Source organism: Macaca thibetana, chromosome X (assembly GCF_024542745.1).
Source record: "Macaca thibetana thibetana isolate TM-01 chromosome X, ASM2454274v1, whole genome shotgun sequence".
NCBI classification, from domain to species: Eukaryota; Metazoa; Chordata; class Mammalia; order Primates; family Cercopithecidae; genus Macaca; species Macaca thibetana.
This window is the reverse complement of record NC_065598.1, coordinates 46,148,223-46,168,161: the sequence shown is the minus strand read 5'-3', so window position 1 is coordinate 46,168,161 and position 19,939 is coordinate 46,148,223. Positions and strand designations below refer to the sequence as shown.

Here is a 19,939-nt window from a genome sequence, read left to right as displayed (position 1 = left end):
ATGTTTCACTGTGGAAGGTTAAGATTGAATTCACCATGCTGCTCCTGTCACCCACCCAAAGGCATGCGTATGTACATAGACTTCGTGTTTCCCCATAGTCCCAATGTGATTATACCATAAATTTGTTTTCCATCAGTACTGTTGTTTACAATATGACTATACAGTTAGCCCTCTGTATCTTCAGGGGATTTGTTCCAGAACCTTCATGGATACCAGAATCCATTGATACTCAAGTCCCTGTTATAAAATGGCATGGTATAATTGGCCCTCCGTATTTATGGGTTTTGATCTTTGGTTGGTTGAATCCACAGATGTAAAACCCATGGATACAGAGGGCTGACTGTATATATAAATACTATACACAGCCAAGCCACATAGTAATCTATGATTAATTTACCTTCCCTGCATAACTGTGTTCCTTTGGTTAATAATTTTTTTTTTTTTTTGAGACAGAGTCTTGCTGTGTCGCCCAGGCTGGAGTGCTGTGGTATGGTCTTGGCTCACTGCAGCCTGTAACTACAAACTCCTGGGCTCAAGCGATCCTCCTACCGCAGGCTCCCAAGTAGCTGGGACTACAGCTATGCACCACCACACTCAGCTAATTTTTAAAATTTTTTATAGAGATGGGGTCTCACTGGATTGAGAGTCCAGGCTGGTCTGGAACTCCTGGACTCAAGTCATCCTCTTGCCTCAGCCCCCAAAGTGCTGGGATTACAGGAGTGAACCACTTCTCCTGGCTTAATTGTTTTGTTTCTTTCATTTGTTTCTCTCTCCATATACTTATCATCAGTTGTCTAGAGTGACTCTGAGCGCTTCTGGAGATATCAAGGATTTCCTCAGTGTCATATCCCTGAGTTTTTCTGGAGCCTTCTGACCTGCTCTCATCTGGGCGGATTACCCTCATTCCTTCTTGTGTAGCTGCCATCCTGACATTGCTCTTCAGTGTCATTCTGGGGATTCTCTTCACCTTCTGCATGGTTGGGTTCCATATTTTCTTTATGCCATGCCCTCTTCCTCATTTGGTTGGAGCACATTCTTCAAGTACTTTCCTAAGAAAGGATGTAGGTAGGCCCATGGGAGATGAAGTTTTGAGATTTTTGGATGTCTACAAATGTTTGACTCCTGACGGAGAGTTTGGCTTGGAGTAGAGTTCTAGGATGGAAATATCTTTCCCTTAGACTTTTGAAGGCATTGCTCCATTGCCATCTCATTTTCAGTGTAAAGCTATTCTGATTATTGATACTTGATATCATTTTTTTCTCTGTTTCAGCTTATAAAATTTCACCTCCTTTATCTCAAGTGCTCTGGCATATCCCCACACGGGATCACTGCCACCAGTATTTCTGGGTGCCTGGTAGGAAATAAATCCCCACAGGGATAGTTTCCCCCCCCCCCATGCAAAGCCAAGATGCTACAGGGCCAGACAGCTGCATTGCACATCCAAGTGGCAAGCTAGGCCTTTTATGTTAAGCCCCTTTCACTTTGTCTGTGGGCAAGTCCAGTTTGACCCACTAAAAACAGGCACATCATACAAGAAAATCATCGGCCTCTCGTGTTCAGGCATCCAGACTCCCAGAAGAAAAACAGGTGTTCAGCGCCCTAGGTAGGCAAAGCCATCATATCAACATAGGGAATATTCCACAAGCCAAGTTCCCAGACTCTAGCCAGGAGCCAGCCCTGTGAGCAGGCCCTTCTAAAGATCAGTTCTGCTGTGTTAACACTTTCCTACAGGTTACCTTTACTGGTGCTCTTTATTTCTTTGTGTGGATTTGAGTTACCATAGTGTCCTTTATTTTCTTGGAGCTGAACTTTAAGTTAGATCAAATAGCAAAAGCAGTCTGGGGATAGGGCTTTTGGTAGAGCTCCAAAACAGGTCATCCCCTTGGGTAGCTGTGAGGCTAACAGTTTTCATGGAGCTGGGGAGCCAGTGGGGGAGTAGGAAGAGTAGTAGTAGTGCCAAGTGAACCATGACCTGGCTGTTCTTAGTAAGGTTTACTAGTTTTTTTTTCTCTCTCTCTCTCTCTCTGTGTGTGTGTGTGTGTGTGTGTGTGTGTGTGTGTGTGTGACAGAGTTTTGCTCTTCTAGCCCAGGTTAGAGTGCAATGGCACAATCTCGGATCACTGCAACCTCTGCGTCCCAGGTTCAAGCGGTTTTCCTGCCTCAGCCTTCTGAGTAGCTGGGATTACAGGTACCTGCCATCATGCCTGGCTAATTTTTGTATTTTTAGTAGAGACAGGGTTTCACCATGTTGGCCAGGCTGGTCCTGAACTCCTGACCTCAGGTGATACACCCGCCTCGGCCTCCCAAAGCGCTGGGATTACAGGCGTGAACCACTGCGTCAGGCCTGTTTTTTCTCGAATAAATGATTTTTAATTGATTGCTTGCCTTTGGTTAATTTCTAAAGTCGTGAAATGATTGGTTTTTATAATTTTGATTTTGCCAGTATTATCATTACTTTTGTGGGGGAGAGGATTTACTGAGGTCCTTCCTCTCACTCTGTCATTTCAGAAGTCTACCCTAAAAGCCTTTCTTTTAAAACTGAAAAAAAGTACAGGAAATCGTAATTATAACAGACACCCTTGTACTTCCTCCCCAGAATTAGCAAATGTTAACATTTTGTCATTTTTTTAAAAATAAAAGAAACAGGCCAGGCACGGTGGCTCACGCCTGTAATCCCTGCACGCGAGGTCAGGAGTTCGAGACAAGCCTGACCAAAACAGTGAAACCCCGTCTCTACTAAAAATACAAAAATTAGCCAGGCGTGGTGGCGCGCGCCTGTAATCCCAGCTACTCAGGAGGCTGAGGTAGGAGACTTGCTTGAACTCGGGAGGCGGAGGCTGCAGTGAGCCAAGATTCCGCCACTGCACTCCAGCCTAGGCGACAGAGGGAGACTCCATCTCAAAATAAATAAATAAATAAAATTTAAAAAATGAAAAGAAAAGAAACAGAGGTTTACAAATAAAGTTGAAGTCCCATTTTTCCCCTCCTGAGGCCTATTCCTTCTATCTCTCCCCAGGTAAACAGTATCATGAATTTTGTGAGTATCCTTCTATGTTTTTATACTTTTGCTATATATAGTTGTACCTGTAATCAGTGTAGAATTCTTTTTGTAACATTACCAGATTGGTACACTCAAATTATAGGGATCTTGGCCAGGCACGGTGGCTCACGCCTGTAATGCCAGCACTTTGGGATCTGCCAAGTCGGGTGGATCACCTGAGGTCAGGTGTTTGAGACCAGCCTGGCCAACATGGTGAAACCCTGTCTCTACTAAAAATACAAAAATTAGCCAGGCGTGGTAGTGGGTGCCTGTAATCCCAGATACTCAGGAGGTTGAGGCAGGAGAATTGCTTGAACCCAGAAGGCAGAGGTTGCAGTGAGCCAAGATCGCGCTACTATACTCCAGCCTGGGCGACACAGCAAGACTCCGTTTCAAAAAAAAAAAAAAATTATAGGGATCTTTCTGCAACTTGCTTTCTGTGTTCAGTATTACCTTTTGAGCTTTATGCTGATACTTTAGATTTAGATCATTTATTTTAACTGCTCTGCTAGCATTCCAACATGAGTGTCATAGTTCATTTTCCATACCTTTATTGGTGAATGTTTGGTGGTTTCTAATATTTCGTTGTCATTCTTGTACATGTTAAAATTTGCTGTAATTTCTCTATGGTATGACTACAAGTGGAATAGGTAGTAAGGCGTGTGTGTGTGTGTGTGTGTGTATATGTGTGCACATGTGTGTTTTGTTTCTTTTTTTTTTGAGACAGGGTCTTACTTTGTCACCCAGGCTAGAGTGCAGTGTTGGGTACATGGCTCACTGCGACCTTGACCTCCTGGGCTCAAGCAATCCTCTTGCCTCAGTCTCCTAAGTAGCTGAGACTATAGGTGTGCGCCACCACGCCCAGCTAATTTTTTTTGTTTGTTTGTTTTGTTTTTTTTTTTTTGTGGAGATGGGTTTTGCTATGTTGCCCAGGCTGTATATTTTCAATAATACTAAATGTATTACCTCTTATCCATCATAAGTGGAATCAATTTGCCATGTATATTTAAGAGTTTCACATCTATGTAAGTGAAAATTGCTTTATAATATTCTCGTATTTTATCCTTCTTTGCTTTTGGCATCAAGGTCATATAAGCATTGTCTTGCCAATTTTATTTTGGTTACTAAGTGCCAGGTGTAGCTTTTCCCATAATTGTATTTTCAACATTTCTCTCTCATTTTGCCCTAATTGTCTTTTGAAAACATGGAGCTGATTTTTTAAAAATGCAATTTGATATGACTGGCATTTAACTAATAGAGTTAATATATATTTATTGTGAAATTACTATGTTTGTATTTCTTCTTTTAGTATATTTTCTACATAGCCTGCTTTTCATTACTTCTCTTTTCTTGCCTTTGCAGGATTTTCTTTACCCCCTTTTTCCTCTTTAGTCATTATCCTTCTGAATAACTGAAGTATCAGGCATTATTCTTAGCCAGGTTTTGTGTATGGCAAATTCTTTGTCTTTTCTTGTCCAAAAATGTCCTTGTCATCTTTCTTTATGGTAATTTATCTGGGTATAGAGTTCTAAGATGAAAGTTTGTCTCAGGACAGTGAAGATATTATTCTTCAATCTTCTAGCTTCTTTTTTGAAGAAGTCTGATGCTGATATAATTATTTCTTTATAGGGGATATTTTTATTTATTCATGGTAGCTTACAATATTTTCTTTCTGACTTGAAAGCCTTGTGGCTGCACTGAACTTTGTCTAAGTGCAGACTTGTTTATTTACCACACTCAAGGACTTTGGACATTCAGTGGTAGGATACGTGCCTTTCTTCCATTTTAGAAAAGAATCAGTCATTGTCTCTTCAAATACCGCCACTGCCTAGGTCAGGGGTCCCCAAGACTGCTCCCATACTCAGATATTCTCTAGAGAAACGCATGGGACTCACCATATAGTTGTAATCATGGGTAAGATTTATTACAGTGATGTGGTAATGATAAACAACTGGATTATAAAGGAAAAAGGTACAGGCAGAATCTGGAGGCATCCATGTGCAGGCTTCCTTATGCTGTCTGCCTGTCATGAATACAGAGCACACTCTAACTCCAGTATCAAAGATGAATCAACATGTGTGATGTTTATGCCAGGGGAAGCCTATTAGAGACTAAGTGATTTCCCAAGATCTGTCATCTAATTTATTAAATCTGTCTTATCTGTGGCTAGTCTACTGTTCAACCTATTTAGAGTTTTTCTTAATAATGCCTACCTTAAAAATACTCATCTGTCTTTTTTCAAAATTTCCTGCTATTTCCTTCATAGTCTGGTTCTTACCTTATCTTTGTACATTTGAAATACACTTATTTTAAAGCGCAGATTGTTCTATTATCTACAGTTCTAGGAATGGGAGTATATTTAAATATATCGGTCAATTCTTTCTAATGATGGATCAGTTCCTTCTAAGGTTTTAAATTTTCTACTGTGAACTCCTCAGTGAGAGTTGGTTTTCCCTAGAAGTTCTGTGATGTCCTCAGCTATAAAGACATGAGTGTGTGTGTATATAACTACAAGGGCTCCCATCCTTGTTAAACAGGAACTAGAAACATTCCCCACTAGCCAGAGAAATTGGCAAGAAGAATGTAATATAAGACATCAAAAGCCTAATTCTGTAACTCAATCCAAATGATTACAAGCATAGTACAAAGCCTATAAACTGAAACATTTCAAAAGTTGGTCTTGTTATATGTAGGTTCATAGCAATGGCAACCTTTCATATATATATACACACACACACATATATACATACAATTGTATGTATATATATATAAGCTTTAAGCCAAAATTACACTCTGACTTTCCTGAATTCCTGAACATTTGTGCCCTGTGGTCCCCTTCAAATCCTCAAGCTGCTCTGTTTACCCTCTCACTTTAAATTCCCACTTCATTTTGATACCTAATACATTTCTTTTCTTGATTTTGAGCCTGGGACATGGGGAGAGTCCTCTATCCGCATCAGCTCAAGTCATGTTGATAGGAGTTCACTGCTTGGGCATTTAGGGATTAAAGTTATTTAATAAGTTATAGTGGAAAGACAAGTTTGATGATTCATTGCATTTTCTTCTAGAAGTCTGGCAAATTGACGAGCAGACAGATCACTACAAGGAAAGCCAAGACAAACTTCTGTGGCAAGCTGCATTCACAGTCAAGGAAACACTGAAGGATGAAAGTGGTCAAGAATGTAAAATATGTAGAAAAATCGTTTATCTCAACACAGACTTTGTTTCTGTGAAACAAAGACTCCCTAAGTATTACTCATGGGAAAGGTGTTCAAAACATAATTTAAACTTTCTTAGTCAAAATAGAAGCTATATAAGAAAGAAAGATGATGGATGTAAGGCATATTGGAAAGTATGCCTCCATTCTAATCTTCATAAAGCTCAACCTGCAGATAAATTTTTTGACCCTAATCAACGAGGGAAAGCCCTCCACCAAAAGCGAGCCCTTAATAAAAATCAGAGAAGTCAAACTGGGGAGAAACTCTACAAATGTACTGAATGTGGAAAAGTGTTTATCCAGAAAGCAAACTTAGTTGTACATCAAAGAACTCACACCGGAGAGAAACCTTATGAATGCTGTGAATGTGCAAAAGCCTTCAGCCAGAAGTCAACCCTCGTAGCACACCAGAGAATTCACTCAGGGGAGAAGCCCTATGAATGCAGTGAATGTGGAAAAACCTTTATCCAAAAGTCAACTCTGATTAAACATCAACGAACTCATACGGGAGAGAAACCATTTGTATGTGGCAAATGTCCAAAAGCCTTTAAGAGTTCATATCATCTTATTAGACATGAAAAAACACACATTAGACAAGCATTTTATAAAGGTATTAGATGTACTAAGTCCAACCTTATATATCAAAGGATTCATACAAGTAAGAAACCTGAGCACAGTGAACATGGGAAAGCCTCTGATAAGAAGCCCAGTCCCACTAAACATTGGAGAACTCATACAAAAGAGAACATTTATGAGTGCAGTAAATGTGGGAAAAGCTTCAGAGGAAAGTCACACCTCTCTGTTCATCAGAGAATTCATACAGGAGAGAAACCCTATGAATGTAATATATGTGGGAAGACTTTCAGTGGAAAGTCACACCTCTCTGTCCATCATAGAACTCATACAGGAGAGAAACCTTATGAATGCAGAAGATGTGGGAAAGCCTTTGGGGAGAAGTCAACCCTTATTGTACATCAGAGAATGCATACAGGAGAGAAACCCTATAAATGCAACGAATGTGGGAAAGCCTTTAGTGAGAAGTCACCACTGATTAAACATCAGAGAATTCATACAGGAGAGAGACCCTATGAATGCACTGACTGTAAAAAAGCCTTCAGTAGGAAGTCAACTCTCATTAAACATCAGAGAATTCATACAGGAGAAAAACCTTACAAATGTAGTGAATGTGGGAAGGCCTTCAGTGTGAAATCAACTCTCATCGTGCATCACAGAACTCATACGGGAGAGAAACCTTATGAATGCAGAGACTGTGGGAAAGCATTCAGTGGGAAGTCAACTCTCATTAAACATCAGAGAAGTCACACAGGAGATAAAAACCTATGATTATACTTGAAAGTGGGATAATTATACTAGTAGTTGTCATTTGACTATTACTAGTCTCATTATTTGTCAACTAATTAATCATGGGGAGTAATCTTATAAATGTTTAGAATATTGGAAATTCTTCATATGTTAATGTTCATTTAACTTAATAAAAGGTACAAAAGTATAATTCCAGAGGTGTCAATAAATGTGATCAGTTTTTTCACCCAGAATTCTTCACCCAGGAGTGAAGAACTATACGTCAAATAATTCAAAAGGGGCAAAACTGAGTGTAGTTATGTGGGAAAGCCTTCAGAAAGAATTTAAATGGCACTGTTTATCAGAGTATTTATGCTGAGAAAAACTAAGAATTTAGTGAGCTTATAAAACCATGGTAGCCAGGTGTGGTAGGTAGCTCACACCTGTAATCCTAGCACTTTTGGGAGGCTGAGGTGGGCAGATCACTTGAGCTCACAAGTTTGAGACCAGCCTGGGCAACATGACAAAACTCTGTCTCTACAAAAAACACAAAAGTTATCTGAGTGTCGTAGTGCATGCCTGTAGTCCCAGCTACTCGGGAGATTGAAGTAGCAGGATGGCTTGAGCCCGGGAGGCAGAGGTTGCAGTGAACTGAGATTGTGCCGCTACACTCCAGCCTCGGCGTTATAGCCAGACCTTGTCAAATAAATAAATACACAAATAAACTCATAGTAGAAATGAGAGGAATCATGCTCTATATTCTTTTATTAATAGAGACAGGGTCTTGCTATGCTGCCCAGGCTGGTGAACTCCTAGCCTCAACTGATCCTCCCACCTTTGCCTCCCAAAGCACTCAGATTATAGATATGAGCCACCACACTTAGCATATTCTTTACCAAACATTTTGTGGAAAAGGTATAGAGGTGGCAAACAAACAATTATAAATTTAAGATATGTTCACTGTGGAGTAGAGTATGACTATTTAGGGACAGTGGCACGATCTTGGCTCACTGCAGCCTCTGCCCCCTGGGTTCAAGTGATTCTCCTGCCTCAGCCTCCCAAGTAGCTGGGATTACAGGCATCCACCAACACACCCAGCTAATTTTTTTTTTTTTTTTTTTGTATTTTTAGTAGAGACCTGGTTTTGCCATGTTGGGCAGGCTGGTCTCGAACTCCTGACTTCAGGTCATCCACCCTCCTCAGCCTTCCAAAGTGCTGCGATTACAGGTGAGAGCCACCTCGCCTGGTGAGTATGACATTTTTTAAAGAACAGTATAAAGCATAAACTACCCTATGTGGGGCAAACTCCCAGATTATTTTCCTAAACAAATAGAAAAAAAAAAATGCTTCCTTAAATAGGGTAAGAGAGGATGAGTCATCAGGATCCCTGAAACAAAGATCTCAAACAGGAGACCTCATATATATTATTCATCAATATCTTCAGTGCGAAAATGCAAAGCCATTACAGAAAGGGCACATAAGTAAGCTTTTACATACTTTCCTTAGGAACAGTGCTTAGAACTTAAAATTCTCCATGTTTTAAGAAAGAGTAATAATTTTATGGTGAAGCAATATAAGATTTAACATTTTCAGACTATCTTCCATAACAGCAGTATTATTTACAGTAGTGAAAAAATAAGACAATTTAATATCCAATGACAGCTGATTAAAAATTGATATGTCAATTAGGTGAAATAATGGGCACCAATTAAGACTACTGGCAAATTTGGGAAAATGTTCATGGTAAATCATAAAAATATTATAAAACAATAACCATATGATTAATATTGTAAAAATAGGAAGTATATGAACCATTATATCAGCCATTTTGGGTGGTTGACATAAAAATTTTGTGATGAGTAAAGTCATATGCACATATGAGTATAAATTCATATTTCATCTATATAAGTATAAATTTGTATTCACCTATTTCATAGGTGAGTATATGTGTGTGTATAGATAAACACATGGAACAAAAAGCTAGTACATCTGTGTAGTGTGGAGGGAAAAAGCTAGGAAAGAAATACACCAAATTATTAAGTAGATTGGCATTTGAGTGTGGGGATTATTGATGTGTAAAAATTTTTTTGGATGTAGTCTCCAGAAATCACCAATAAAGTATATCGTTTAAAGTGTATCTTATGCATGCTTATTTTCTTTTCCCATCCATTTTGCCACTCAGCTTTGTCTTTAATATGTAACATCATTCTCTTCTTAAAATGACCCCATTTTCACATATGTATACATATTGCCTATTTGTTTTCCATATGATTGAGTTTACAGTTTTGAGTGTGTACATAGTTGACCCTTGAACAACATGGGTTTGAACTGTGTATGTCCACTTCTATGTGGATTTTCTTCCACATGTGCCACCACTGAGACAGCAAGATAAACCCTTCTTTCTCCTCCTCATCCTATTCGACATGAAGATGATGAGGATGAAAACTTATGATCCACTTCACTGAATGAATAGTAAATAGAATACATATATAATACACAAAATGTGTTAATGGACTATATACATAATCAGTAAGGCTTCTGGTCAACAGTAAGCTATTAGTAGTCAAATTTGGGGGGAGTAATAAACTATATGCAGATATTTTACTGCTGGAGGGTCAGTGCCCATAATCCCATGTTCCAGGGTCAACAATACTTTGCATCTTGAGACTGGGAGTCCTATGATATTTGGAGGCAGGGGCTCTCAGTATGTTGTTCAGGCTGGTCTCGAATGCCTGGGCCCAAGCAGTCCTGCTCAGCCTCCCAAGTAGCTGGAAATACAGTATCCTATGATTTTAATAATACCTGTATGTGATTTTCTGATAAAAGCATCTCAATTGCTTTTTATTCTATAACCACCAAATCCTGTGACATAAGTTACTAGTTAACAAATTTTACAAGTGAGAGATGTAAGGAATGCTTAAGTGTTCAAGTAATGAGACAAAATCAACTTCTGAAGAAAGCTCTTTTCACTGTGATATTTGTGAGTGCTCCTGAATGCCTGTACTCCCTCTTGTCCCTGTCCTTTTGTTAGCAGTTAAGGCAGAAACCCTAGATGACCCCCAATGATTAATGCCCTATATAATCCCTCCCCTGAAGGTGGGCAGAACTGAGACTGCTGCTAGCCAATAGAATATGGGTAAAGGTGATGGGATGTCACTCCCATGACTACATTATGTTATATAAGACTGTCTTAGCAGACTGGAGAGATTTCCCTTGCTGCTTTGATGAAGTAAGCAGCCATATTGAAGAAACCCATGTAGCAAGAGACTGCAGCTGGCTGATAATACCTGAGGGAGCCCTGAGCTAAGACAATGAGACTTGAATGGAAAGATCCTGGTGACAAGAGGAGTGAAGAGAAACACGTCCAATAGACCAAGCTACTTTTCCCCACAAGGAATATACTAACTGGTAAATGGCTTGGGATAGATTTGGAAATTCACAGCAGCCAGGTGCAGAGCTTTTAGTAGAAAATTATGTGCCAAGGAAATCAAACTTGAAGTTCAGATTCCACCGGTGATGATGGGCCTTGTTAAGTACCACAGGCTTTCAGCTGGAACCTCTGAAGGACTTTACCTAGGAATTAGGAAGGAGTAAACATAGACCAGATCTTAGGATTGATACCCCACCTTGAATGAGCTCACTAACTGAATTCAAGTAATTTGCTCCTACTATAATTACCTTCAGAAACTAAAGCTTGGCTGTGTGTGGTGGCTCATGCCTGTAATCCCAGCACTTTGGGAGGCCAAGGTGGGAGAATTACTTGAGGCGAGGAGTTTGAAACCAGCCTCACAACATAGTGAGACCTTGTCTCTACAATAAATAAAAAACTAGCCAGGTGTGGTGGCTCACACCTGTACTCCCAGCTACTCGCGAGGCTGAGGTGGGAGGATTGTTTGAGCCCAGGAGTTCAAGACTGCAGTGAACCATGATTGTGCCACTGCACTCCAGCCTGGCTAACAGAGCAAGACACTGTCACTAAACAAACAAGAAACTAAAGCTCATCTAGAGCTTCTACAATTTCTTATGCACAATGGCATTCAATCAAAAATTGCCAGGTATACCCAGAGTCAGAAGAAAAAAGTGGACAATAGAAGCAGGCCCACAGGCCTTTCAGATATAAAAGTTTTGAATCATGGATTCTAAAATAACTGAATAATATGGTCAAGGAAATATATAACATGATTATTGAAAAAGTGAATTATTTTCAATAATCATTTATGCTTATTTTAAAATTTTCCTGGAGTTTATTTTCTTGCTTGTCTGGGGTCTTAAATATACCATCTAATTTATGGAACTTCCCTTTTCTTTGGCGTTACAATTCTGGATAGTTACTACCTTTGAGGGGCAGGACTGGATTAGAGAAAAGGTACTGGCTCCATAGCAAGCTAGAAACTTCTTCTCTAAAGAAAAGTTATCTGCAGAGGATGATACTGCTTTGCTTCTGATATGCTTTGGCTGTGTCCCCACCCAAATCTCATCTTGAATTGTATCTTCCACAATTCCCACGTGTTTTGGGAGGGACCCAGTGGGAGGTAATTGAATCATGGGGCCGGTCTTTCTTGTGCTACTCATGATAGTGAATACGTCTCACAAGATCCGATGGTTTTAAAAATGGGAGTTGCCCTGCACAAGCTCTATTTGCCTGCTGCCATCCATGTAAGACGTGACTTGGTCCTTCTTGCCTTCCACTATGATTGTGAGGCCTCCCCAGCCACATGGAACTGTAAGTCCATTAAACCTCTTGATTTTGTAAATTGCTCAGTCTCTGGTATATATTTATCAGCAGCATGAAAACAGACTAATACAGCTTCCAAATCCTAATGGATTGTACTGTGACTCACACAGGGACTTTCCAAGGGTGTCATACAACATTTCTATCTGGCACAGACACGTCAGCTCCATATGATATGCTAGGTCATATGGCCCAAGAGACAGTGTGCATGACAGATCAGGTCTGTTTAAAAGTTATTCTTGCTCTGGGCCACAGCAAAAATTGGTAATTTTGTGGGTTAGTCAGTAAATGGACTGGAGCAGAATGACAAAATGAGGTTTATGGTGCCTAACACAAGGAGTGGTTTCTCAAAGGTAGTATAATTCTCTGTTGCAGATTTAATGGCCTTGCTCCAAAATCCCAGGGATGCTCTCACACTTCATTTTTTCCACCCCGACACCTCCACCCCAAAGTCAGCCAGATCATATGATCTAAGCAACAAGGCTGTGTGTACCAAGACTGTGTGCTGTAGAGCCTTTCCTGCTCTAGGCCCCACTCAAAGCTGGCAGCCTTCTGTGTCACTTGCTATATGGGCCAGAGAAGCACTTCTAGATGTGTAATACATTACCTTTAGATCCCAAAGAGGCTTAACATGTGCTGTACTTCTCTTTTGCAAAATTAAACTTGGTGTCTTTGAGCTTGTGGTAGTTTACAGTCATTCTGTAGGATCCATCTGGTTTTTGAAAGGCCGGAATGATTAATTAAACAGAAATATAATAGTAACCACCACTCCTTCATCATTTAGGTCTTTAATGGTGACACTGTCATCTCCCAGAGTGCAATGTTGTTTTAAATTTACCATCTTGGCCAGGATGCCATTATTGCCTGGACCCATTAAGTCCCCACACTGATAGGAGGGCCATGATGATGCTTTCAGTGTCTGTGTATTGATGTCAACTTTGAAAGCTGTTCCTGATAGTCCTAAAAATTTCTTGGTATTTCCTTTCCCAAGTGTATAGTCACCCAAATAAATGGCCATGGGTTACTTTGGGGAGAGACCAGGGTAAGCATTATAATATATGCCTGCCATAAAACTGTAGGGTTCTTCCTCTGAGGCACATGGGTGACTCTGAAGACAAATGGTTCTAGATCTGAAGATTGGCTCAGGTCTGAGAACTGAGCAAGGAACACTCATTTTAATGAGGTAGTTGTCCTCAGACACCTGCTCTTTGAATCTTTCTTTTTTCTGATTGTAATATTAAATAGCTGCCCTATTGGGTACCCATCAATTTAAGTCTTAGGAATGCCAGGCTTATCAGCAGAATTGATACAATTGAGAAAAAAATTAATGAGCTTGAGGCTGGGCATGGTAGCTCATGCCTGTAAACCCAGCACTTTGGGAGGCCAAGGCAAGAGGATCACTTGAGGCAAGGAGTTTGAGACTCAGCCTGGGCAACAAAGTGAGAACCCGTCTCTACACACAGATACATACACACACACACACACACACACACACAGTCCCAGCTCAGCCTGGGCAACAAAGTGAGAACCCATCTCCACACACACACACACACACACACAGTCCCAGCTACTTTGGAGGCTGAGGTGGGAGGATCGCTTGGGCCCAGGAGTTGGAGGCTACAGTGATCATGCCACTACACCCCAGCCTGGTCAACAAAGCAGGACCCTGTCTCTAAAAAAAAAATTTGTTTAAATAATAGAATTAATGAGCTTGAGAGCAAGCATTTAGGCTTTCACTATTTAATATGATGTTGACTGTGGCTTTTTATAGATGCTGTTTAACAGACTGAGGAATTTCCCTTTGATTCTTAGTTTACTGAGAAGTGTTTATTTTCTTTCATGAATATATATTAATTTTCCAAGGGATTTTCCTGCAACCATTGAGATGATCATGGTTTATTTCTTTTTCTTAAGACAGCATCTCACTTTGTTGCCCAGGCTGGAGTGCAGTGGTGCAACCATGGCTCACTGCAGCCTTGACCTCCTGGGCTCAAACAATCCTCCCAGATCAGCCTCCCAAGTAGCTGGGACTACAAGCGTGCACCACCACGCCTGGCTAATATTTTAATTTTTTGTAGAAACAGAGTCTCCCTATGTTGCCCAAGCTGGTTTTGAACTCCTGGGCTCAAGCAATCCTCCCACCTCAGCCTCCTAAATAGCTGGGACTACAGGGATGCACCACCACACCCAGCTACTTTAAAAAATTTTTGTAGATATGGGTTCTCACTGTGTTGCCCAGGCTAGTCTTGAATTCCTTCACTCAAGCAATCCTTCTCTAAATCCTCCCAAAGTGCTGTGATTGCAGGTGTGAGCCACTGTGTCTGGCCTGCCTTCATTTTTGAATATTTTTTCTGGGTTTTGAATTCTATATCAACAATTTTGTTTTTTCTTTCTCCATTTTAAAACTTTCGTTCCTCTGTATTTTGGCTTGCATCATTTCTGACATGAAGTTATCTTCCATTCCTTACGTCATCACCTTTCCTTTCAATCTTCAAGAATATTTCTAACATTTTAATATTTTAAAAATCTACCATATTTGTCATTTCTTGGTCTATTTTCATTATCCGATTTTTTTTTCTTAACTAGGCATCACATTTCCTATATCTTCACATCGTAATATCTGATTGGATATTAAATAAATTTACACAATAAATTTACATTGTTGAATGCTAGATTTTTTGTGTTCCTTTAAAGAATGTTGGACTTCATTCTAGCAAGTGGTTAAGATGCTTCATTCTTTCAAGACTAATCTGTAGCTTTGTTAGGGTAAGTTTAATGGTACCCTTCCCTCTAGGGATATTTTTATTTATTAATTTAATTTATTTATTTATTACTTTAAGTTCTGGGATACGTGTGCAGAACATGCAGGTTTGTTACATAGGTATGCATGTGCCATGGTGGTTTGCTGCACCCGTCCTCTTAAGTTCCCTCCCACCAGGCCCTGGTGTGTGTTGTTCCCCTCCCTGTGTCCATGTGTTCTCATTGTTCAACTCCCACTTATGAGTGAGAACATGCAGTGTTTGGTTTTCTGTTCCTGTGTTAGTTTGCTGAAGATGATGGCTTCCAGCTTCATCTATGTCCCTGTCCCTGCAAAGGACATGATCTCATTCCTTTTTATGGCTGCTTAGTATTCCATGGTATATATGTACCACATTTTCTTTATCCAGTCTATCATTGATGGCCATTTGAGTTGGTTCCATGACTTTCCTATTGTAAATAGTGCTGCAGTAAACATATGTGTGCATGTGTCTTTATAGTAGAATGCTTTATATTCTTCTGGGTATATACCCAGTAATGAGATTGCTGGGTCAAATGGTATTTCTGGTTCTAGATCCTTGAAGAATTGCCATACTGTCTTCCACAATGGTTGAACTAATTTACATTCCCACCAACAGTGTAAAAGCGTTCCTATTTCTCCACAGCCTCACCAGCATCTATTGTTTCTTGACTTTTTAATAATAACCATTCTGACTGGCATGAGATGGTATCTCATTGTGGTTTTCATTTGCATTTCTCTAATGGTCAGTGATGTTGAGCTTTTTTTCCTATGTTTGTTGGCCACGTAAATGTCTTCTTTTGAGAACTGTCTGTTCATATCCTTTGCCCACTTTTTGATTTTTTTCTTGTAAATTTGTTTAAGTTCCTGGTAAATTCTGGATATTAGACCTTTGTCAGATGGGTAGATTGCAAAAATTTTCTCCCATTCCCTTCGAGGGCTATTTTATCCCCACTACTAAGACATGACTCCCATGGGGTCTCCACTGATCACCTGGGGGTGATTGACAAGAACTCTCCACTCTGACTTGCTAGAACTCACACATTTCATCCCTGTGAGACCTCTGGAAACTCTTCAGCTTACAGCTCCCCAAATACTCTTTCCCTTGCCTTGTGGAGTTCCACTATACACAGCTTAATATTCAGTTACAAACCCAAGGAGACCTCATGCAGATTTCTCTTGTTCTTTCTTGTCAACAACTCCCTCCTTTGCTGAAACTTCCAGTAGCTTTGGACTCACTGAGCACTGACCTCTTAACTCTGTGAACCATCATGTTCTTCAAGCCCTTGTCCCTGTATCACATTTTGCAAAGTACATCCAGGCAGGAAGCCAGGGCCATCATAGAGCTCACCTCATTTGTCTTCCTTTTCTTAGCTTTATAATCCTCCTGTGCTGCCTTTGTTCAACATACAAAAACTATTACCTCATATAGTGTATATATATTATTTCTAGTTGTTTATAGCAGGTGGATAAGTTTGGACCTGATTACTCCATCATGGCCGGAAATGAATTTTGGTATATTATTTGAATTGGCATTCTCAAAGCTTCTTGACCCCATAGTTTGATCTCTTTCACTGTTTTTTTTAATCAATTTTAACCATTGTCTCAAATATTATTCCTGTTCCAATGTTTCTCTCTTCTTCTGGGACCCCAGTTATATGTGCTTTACCTTTTGGCTGTGTCCCAAATGCCTAACACTGTCTGTGTTATTTGTATTTTTTCCCTCCCAGCGAGACAAATCTATTGACTTGTCTTCACATTCATGAATCCTGTCTTCTGTTGTGTCCAATCTGCTGTTAAAACCCATACAGTAAGTTCTTGGCTACTGTATTTTGTTTCAGTTTGTAGCATACATATTTCATTCATTTTTAGAGATTACAAATATTTTGAAATCCTTCATATTTTCATCCATTTCCTTTATGTCTGTTAAATTAATGGTAATTTAAAGTGCTTTTGGCTAATTCCAGTATCAAAATCATCTAAGTTTTCTGCATTAGTTTTCTATTGCTGCCAAAACAAACCTCCACAAACTTAGTGGTTTAAAACAACACCAATTTATTTATTTATTTAGAGACAGAGTCTCACTCTCTTACCCAGGCTGGAGTACAGTGGTGCGATCTCGGCTCACTGCAACCTCCGCCTCTCGGGTTCAAGTGATTCTCCTGCCTCAGCCTCCCAAGTAGCTGGGACTATAGGCACGTGCCACCATGCCCAGATATTTTTTTTTGTATTTTTAGTAGAGATGGGGTTTCACCATGTTGGTCAGGCTGGTCTCAAACTCCTGACTTCAAATTATCCGCCTGCCTCAACCTCCCAAAGTGCTGGGATTACAGGTGTGAGCCATCGCACCCAGCCAACAACACCCATTTATTAATTCATAGTTTTGTAGGTCAGAATTCCAGATGGGCTTAGCCGAGTTCTGTCTCACAAGGTGGAAATCATGATGTAAACTAGGCTAGGATCTTATCTGGAGGCTGAATCTACTTCTATGCTCATTCAGGTTGTTGACTGAATTCTGTTTCTTTTGACTGTAGAACTGAGGTCCTCATTCTAGCTGGCTGTCAGCGAGGGGCCATTTTCAGATCCTGGAGGTTGTTCAAAGTTCCCTACTATGAGCCTTCTCCATATCAGTAACAGAGAGTCTCCCTTGTGTTCTAATCCCTCCTGTATTTCAAATCTGTGACTCCCTTTTTTGCCACCCAACTGGAGAAAGCTCTCTGCTTTTAAAGAACTCATGTGAAAACATTAGGCCCAATCAATCTCCCTTTGGTCATTTAAAGTAACATAATCACAGAAGTGATATTTTATTTTATTCACAGGTTCTTCAGACACTCAAACTGTGGAGGGAATGACACAATGAAGAGGGTCTTTGGAAGTCATTCTCAGAATTCCACCTACCACAACTGTTGTTCTTTTTTTTTTTTTCTTTTTGGAGACAGGGTCTTGTTTTTTTGCCCCAGCTGGAGTACAGTGGCACAGTTATGGCTCACTGCAGTATTGACCTCCTGGGCTCAAATGATCCTCCCAGCTCAGCCTCCCTAGTAGTGGGGACCACAGGCACACACCACTATGCTCAGCTCATTTTTAAAAAATTTTTTTTATTTTTTTTGTAGAGACAGGGTCCCCCTATGTTGCCCAGTGTATCAATCTGTTCTCATGCTGGTATAAAGAAATACCTGAGACTGGGTACTTTATAAAGGAAAGAGGTTTAATTGACTCACAGTTCAGCATGGCTTAGAAGGCCTCAGGGAACTTACAATCATGGTGGAAGGGGAAGCAAACATGTCCTTCTTCACAAGGCAGCGAGAGAGAGAAGTGCTGAGCAAAGGGGGAAAGGCCGCTTATGAAACCATCATATCTTACGAGAATAGCATAAGGGTGACTGCCCCCATGATTCAGTTACCTCCCACTGGGTCCCTCCAACAACACGTGGGGATTATGGGAACTACAATTCAAGATGAGATGTAGGTGGGGACACAGCCAAACCATATCATTCCACCCCTGGCCCCTCCCACATCTCATACCCTCACATTTCAAAACACAATCATACCCTTCCAACAGTCCCCCAAAGTCTTATTCCAGCATTAACTCAAAAGTTCAAGTCCCAAATATCATCTGAGAAAAGGCAACTTTCTTCTGCCTAGGAGCCTGCAAAATCGAAAGCAAGCTAGTTACTTCCTAGATACATTGGGTGGGGTGGGGCGGGTACAGACATTGGGTAGATGCACCTGTTCCAAATGGGAGAAAAACAAAGGGGCTGCAGGACCCATGCCAGTCCAAAATCCAATAGAGCAGTCATTAAACCTTAAAGTTCCAAAATGATCTCCTTTGACTCCATGTCTCACATCCAGATCATGCTGACACAAGAGATGGGCTCCCAAGGCCTTGGGCAGCTCCACCCCTGTGGCTTTGTAGGGTGTACCCCTCTCCTGGCTGTTTTCACTGGCTGGTGTTGAATGTCTGCGGCTTTTCCAGGAGCACAGTGCAAGCCGTTGGTAGATCTACAATTATGGGGTCTGGAGGATGGTGGCCCTCTTTTCACAGCTCCAATAGGCAGTGCCCCAGTGGGGACTCGGTGTGGGGGCTCCAACCCCACATTTCCCTTCTGCACTGCCCTAGCAGAGGTTCTCCACGAGGGCTCTGCCCCTGCAGCAAACTTCTGCCTGGGCATCCAGGCATTTCTAGACATTCTCTGAAGTCTAGGTGGAAATTCCCAAACCTCATTTCTTGACTTATGTGTACCCACAGGCTCACCACCACATGGAAGCTGCCAAGGTTTGGGACTTGCCCGCTCTGAAGCAATGGACTAAGCTGTACCTTGGCCCCTTTTAGCCACAGCTGGAGCTGAAGCAGCTGGGACACAGGGCACCATGTCCCAAGGCTGTGCAGAGCAGGAGGGCTCTGGGCCCAGCCCAGGAAACCATATTTCCCTCCTAGGCCTCTGAGCCTGTGATGGGAGGGGCTGCCATGAACACCTCTGACATTCCCTGGAGACATTTTCCCCATCATCTTGGTGATTAACATTCAGTTCCTCATTATTTATGCAAATATCTGCAGCAGGCTTGAATTTCTCCCTGGAAAATGGGTTTTTCTTTTCTATCGCATAATCAGGCCGCAAATTTTCCAAACTCTTCTGCTCTGCTTTCCTCTTGAACACTTTGCTGCTTAGAAATTTCTTCCACCAGCCGGGCATGGTGGTTCACGCCTGTAATCCCAATACTTTGGGAGGCTGAGGTGGGTGGATCACGAGGTCAAGAGATCAAGAACATCCTGGCCAACATGGTGAAACCCTGTCTCTACTAAAAATACAAAAATTGCAAAATTAGCTGGGTGTGGTGGTGTGTGCCTGTAGTCCCAGCTATTCGAGAGGCT

The 19,939-nt window shown here is 40.9% G+C and overlaps 2 protein-coding genes across 7 annotated transcripts in view; both read left to right on the top strand.

Annotated features, from left to right (window-relative positions):
• The window catches only part of ZNF674 (zinc finger protein 674), a 43,440-nt gene extending 33,746 nt beyond the window's left edge, over positions 1-9,694 (top strand). For 4 of the 6 annotated variants that reach the window (XM_050775634.1, XM_050775633.1, XM_050775631.1 and 1 more), the window contains one exon: positions 6,109-9,694. In XM_050775634.1, the coding sequence (XP_050631591.1) occupies positions 6,109-7,601 (1,493 nt within the window). In that variant the 3' untranslated portion in view covers positions 7,602-9,694. The remainder of the gene's footprint in view (positions 1-6,108) is intronic. The other 2 variants (XM_050775635.1, XM_050775632.1) reach the window with 1 other exon arrangement.
• The window catches only part of SLC9A7 (solute carrier family 9 member A7), a 1,149,612-nt gene that overhangs the window by 239,930 nt on the left and 889,743 nt on the right, over positions 1-19,939 (top strand). The gene's annotated exons all lie outside the window — the stretch shown is intronic.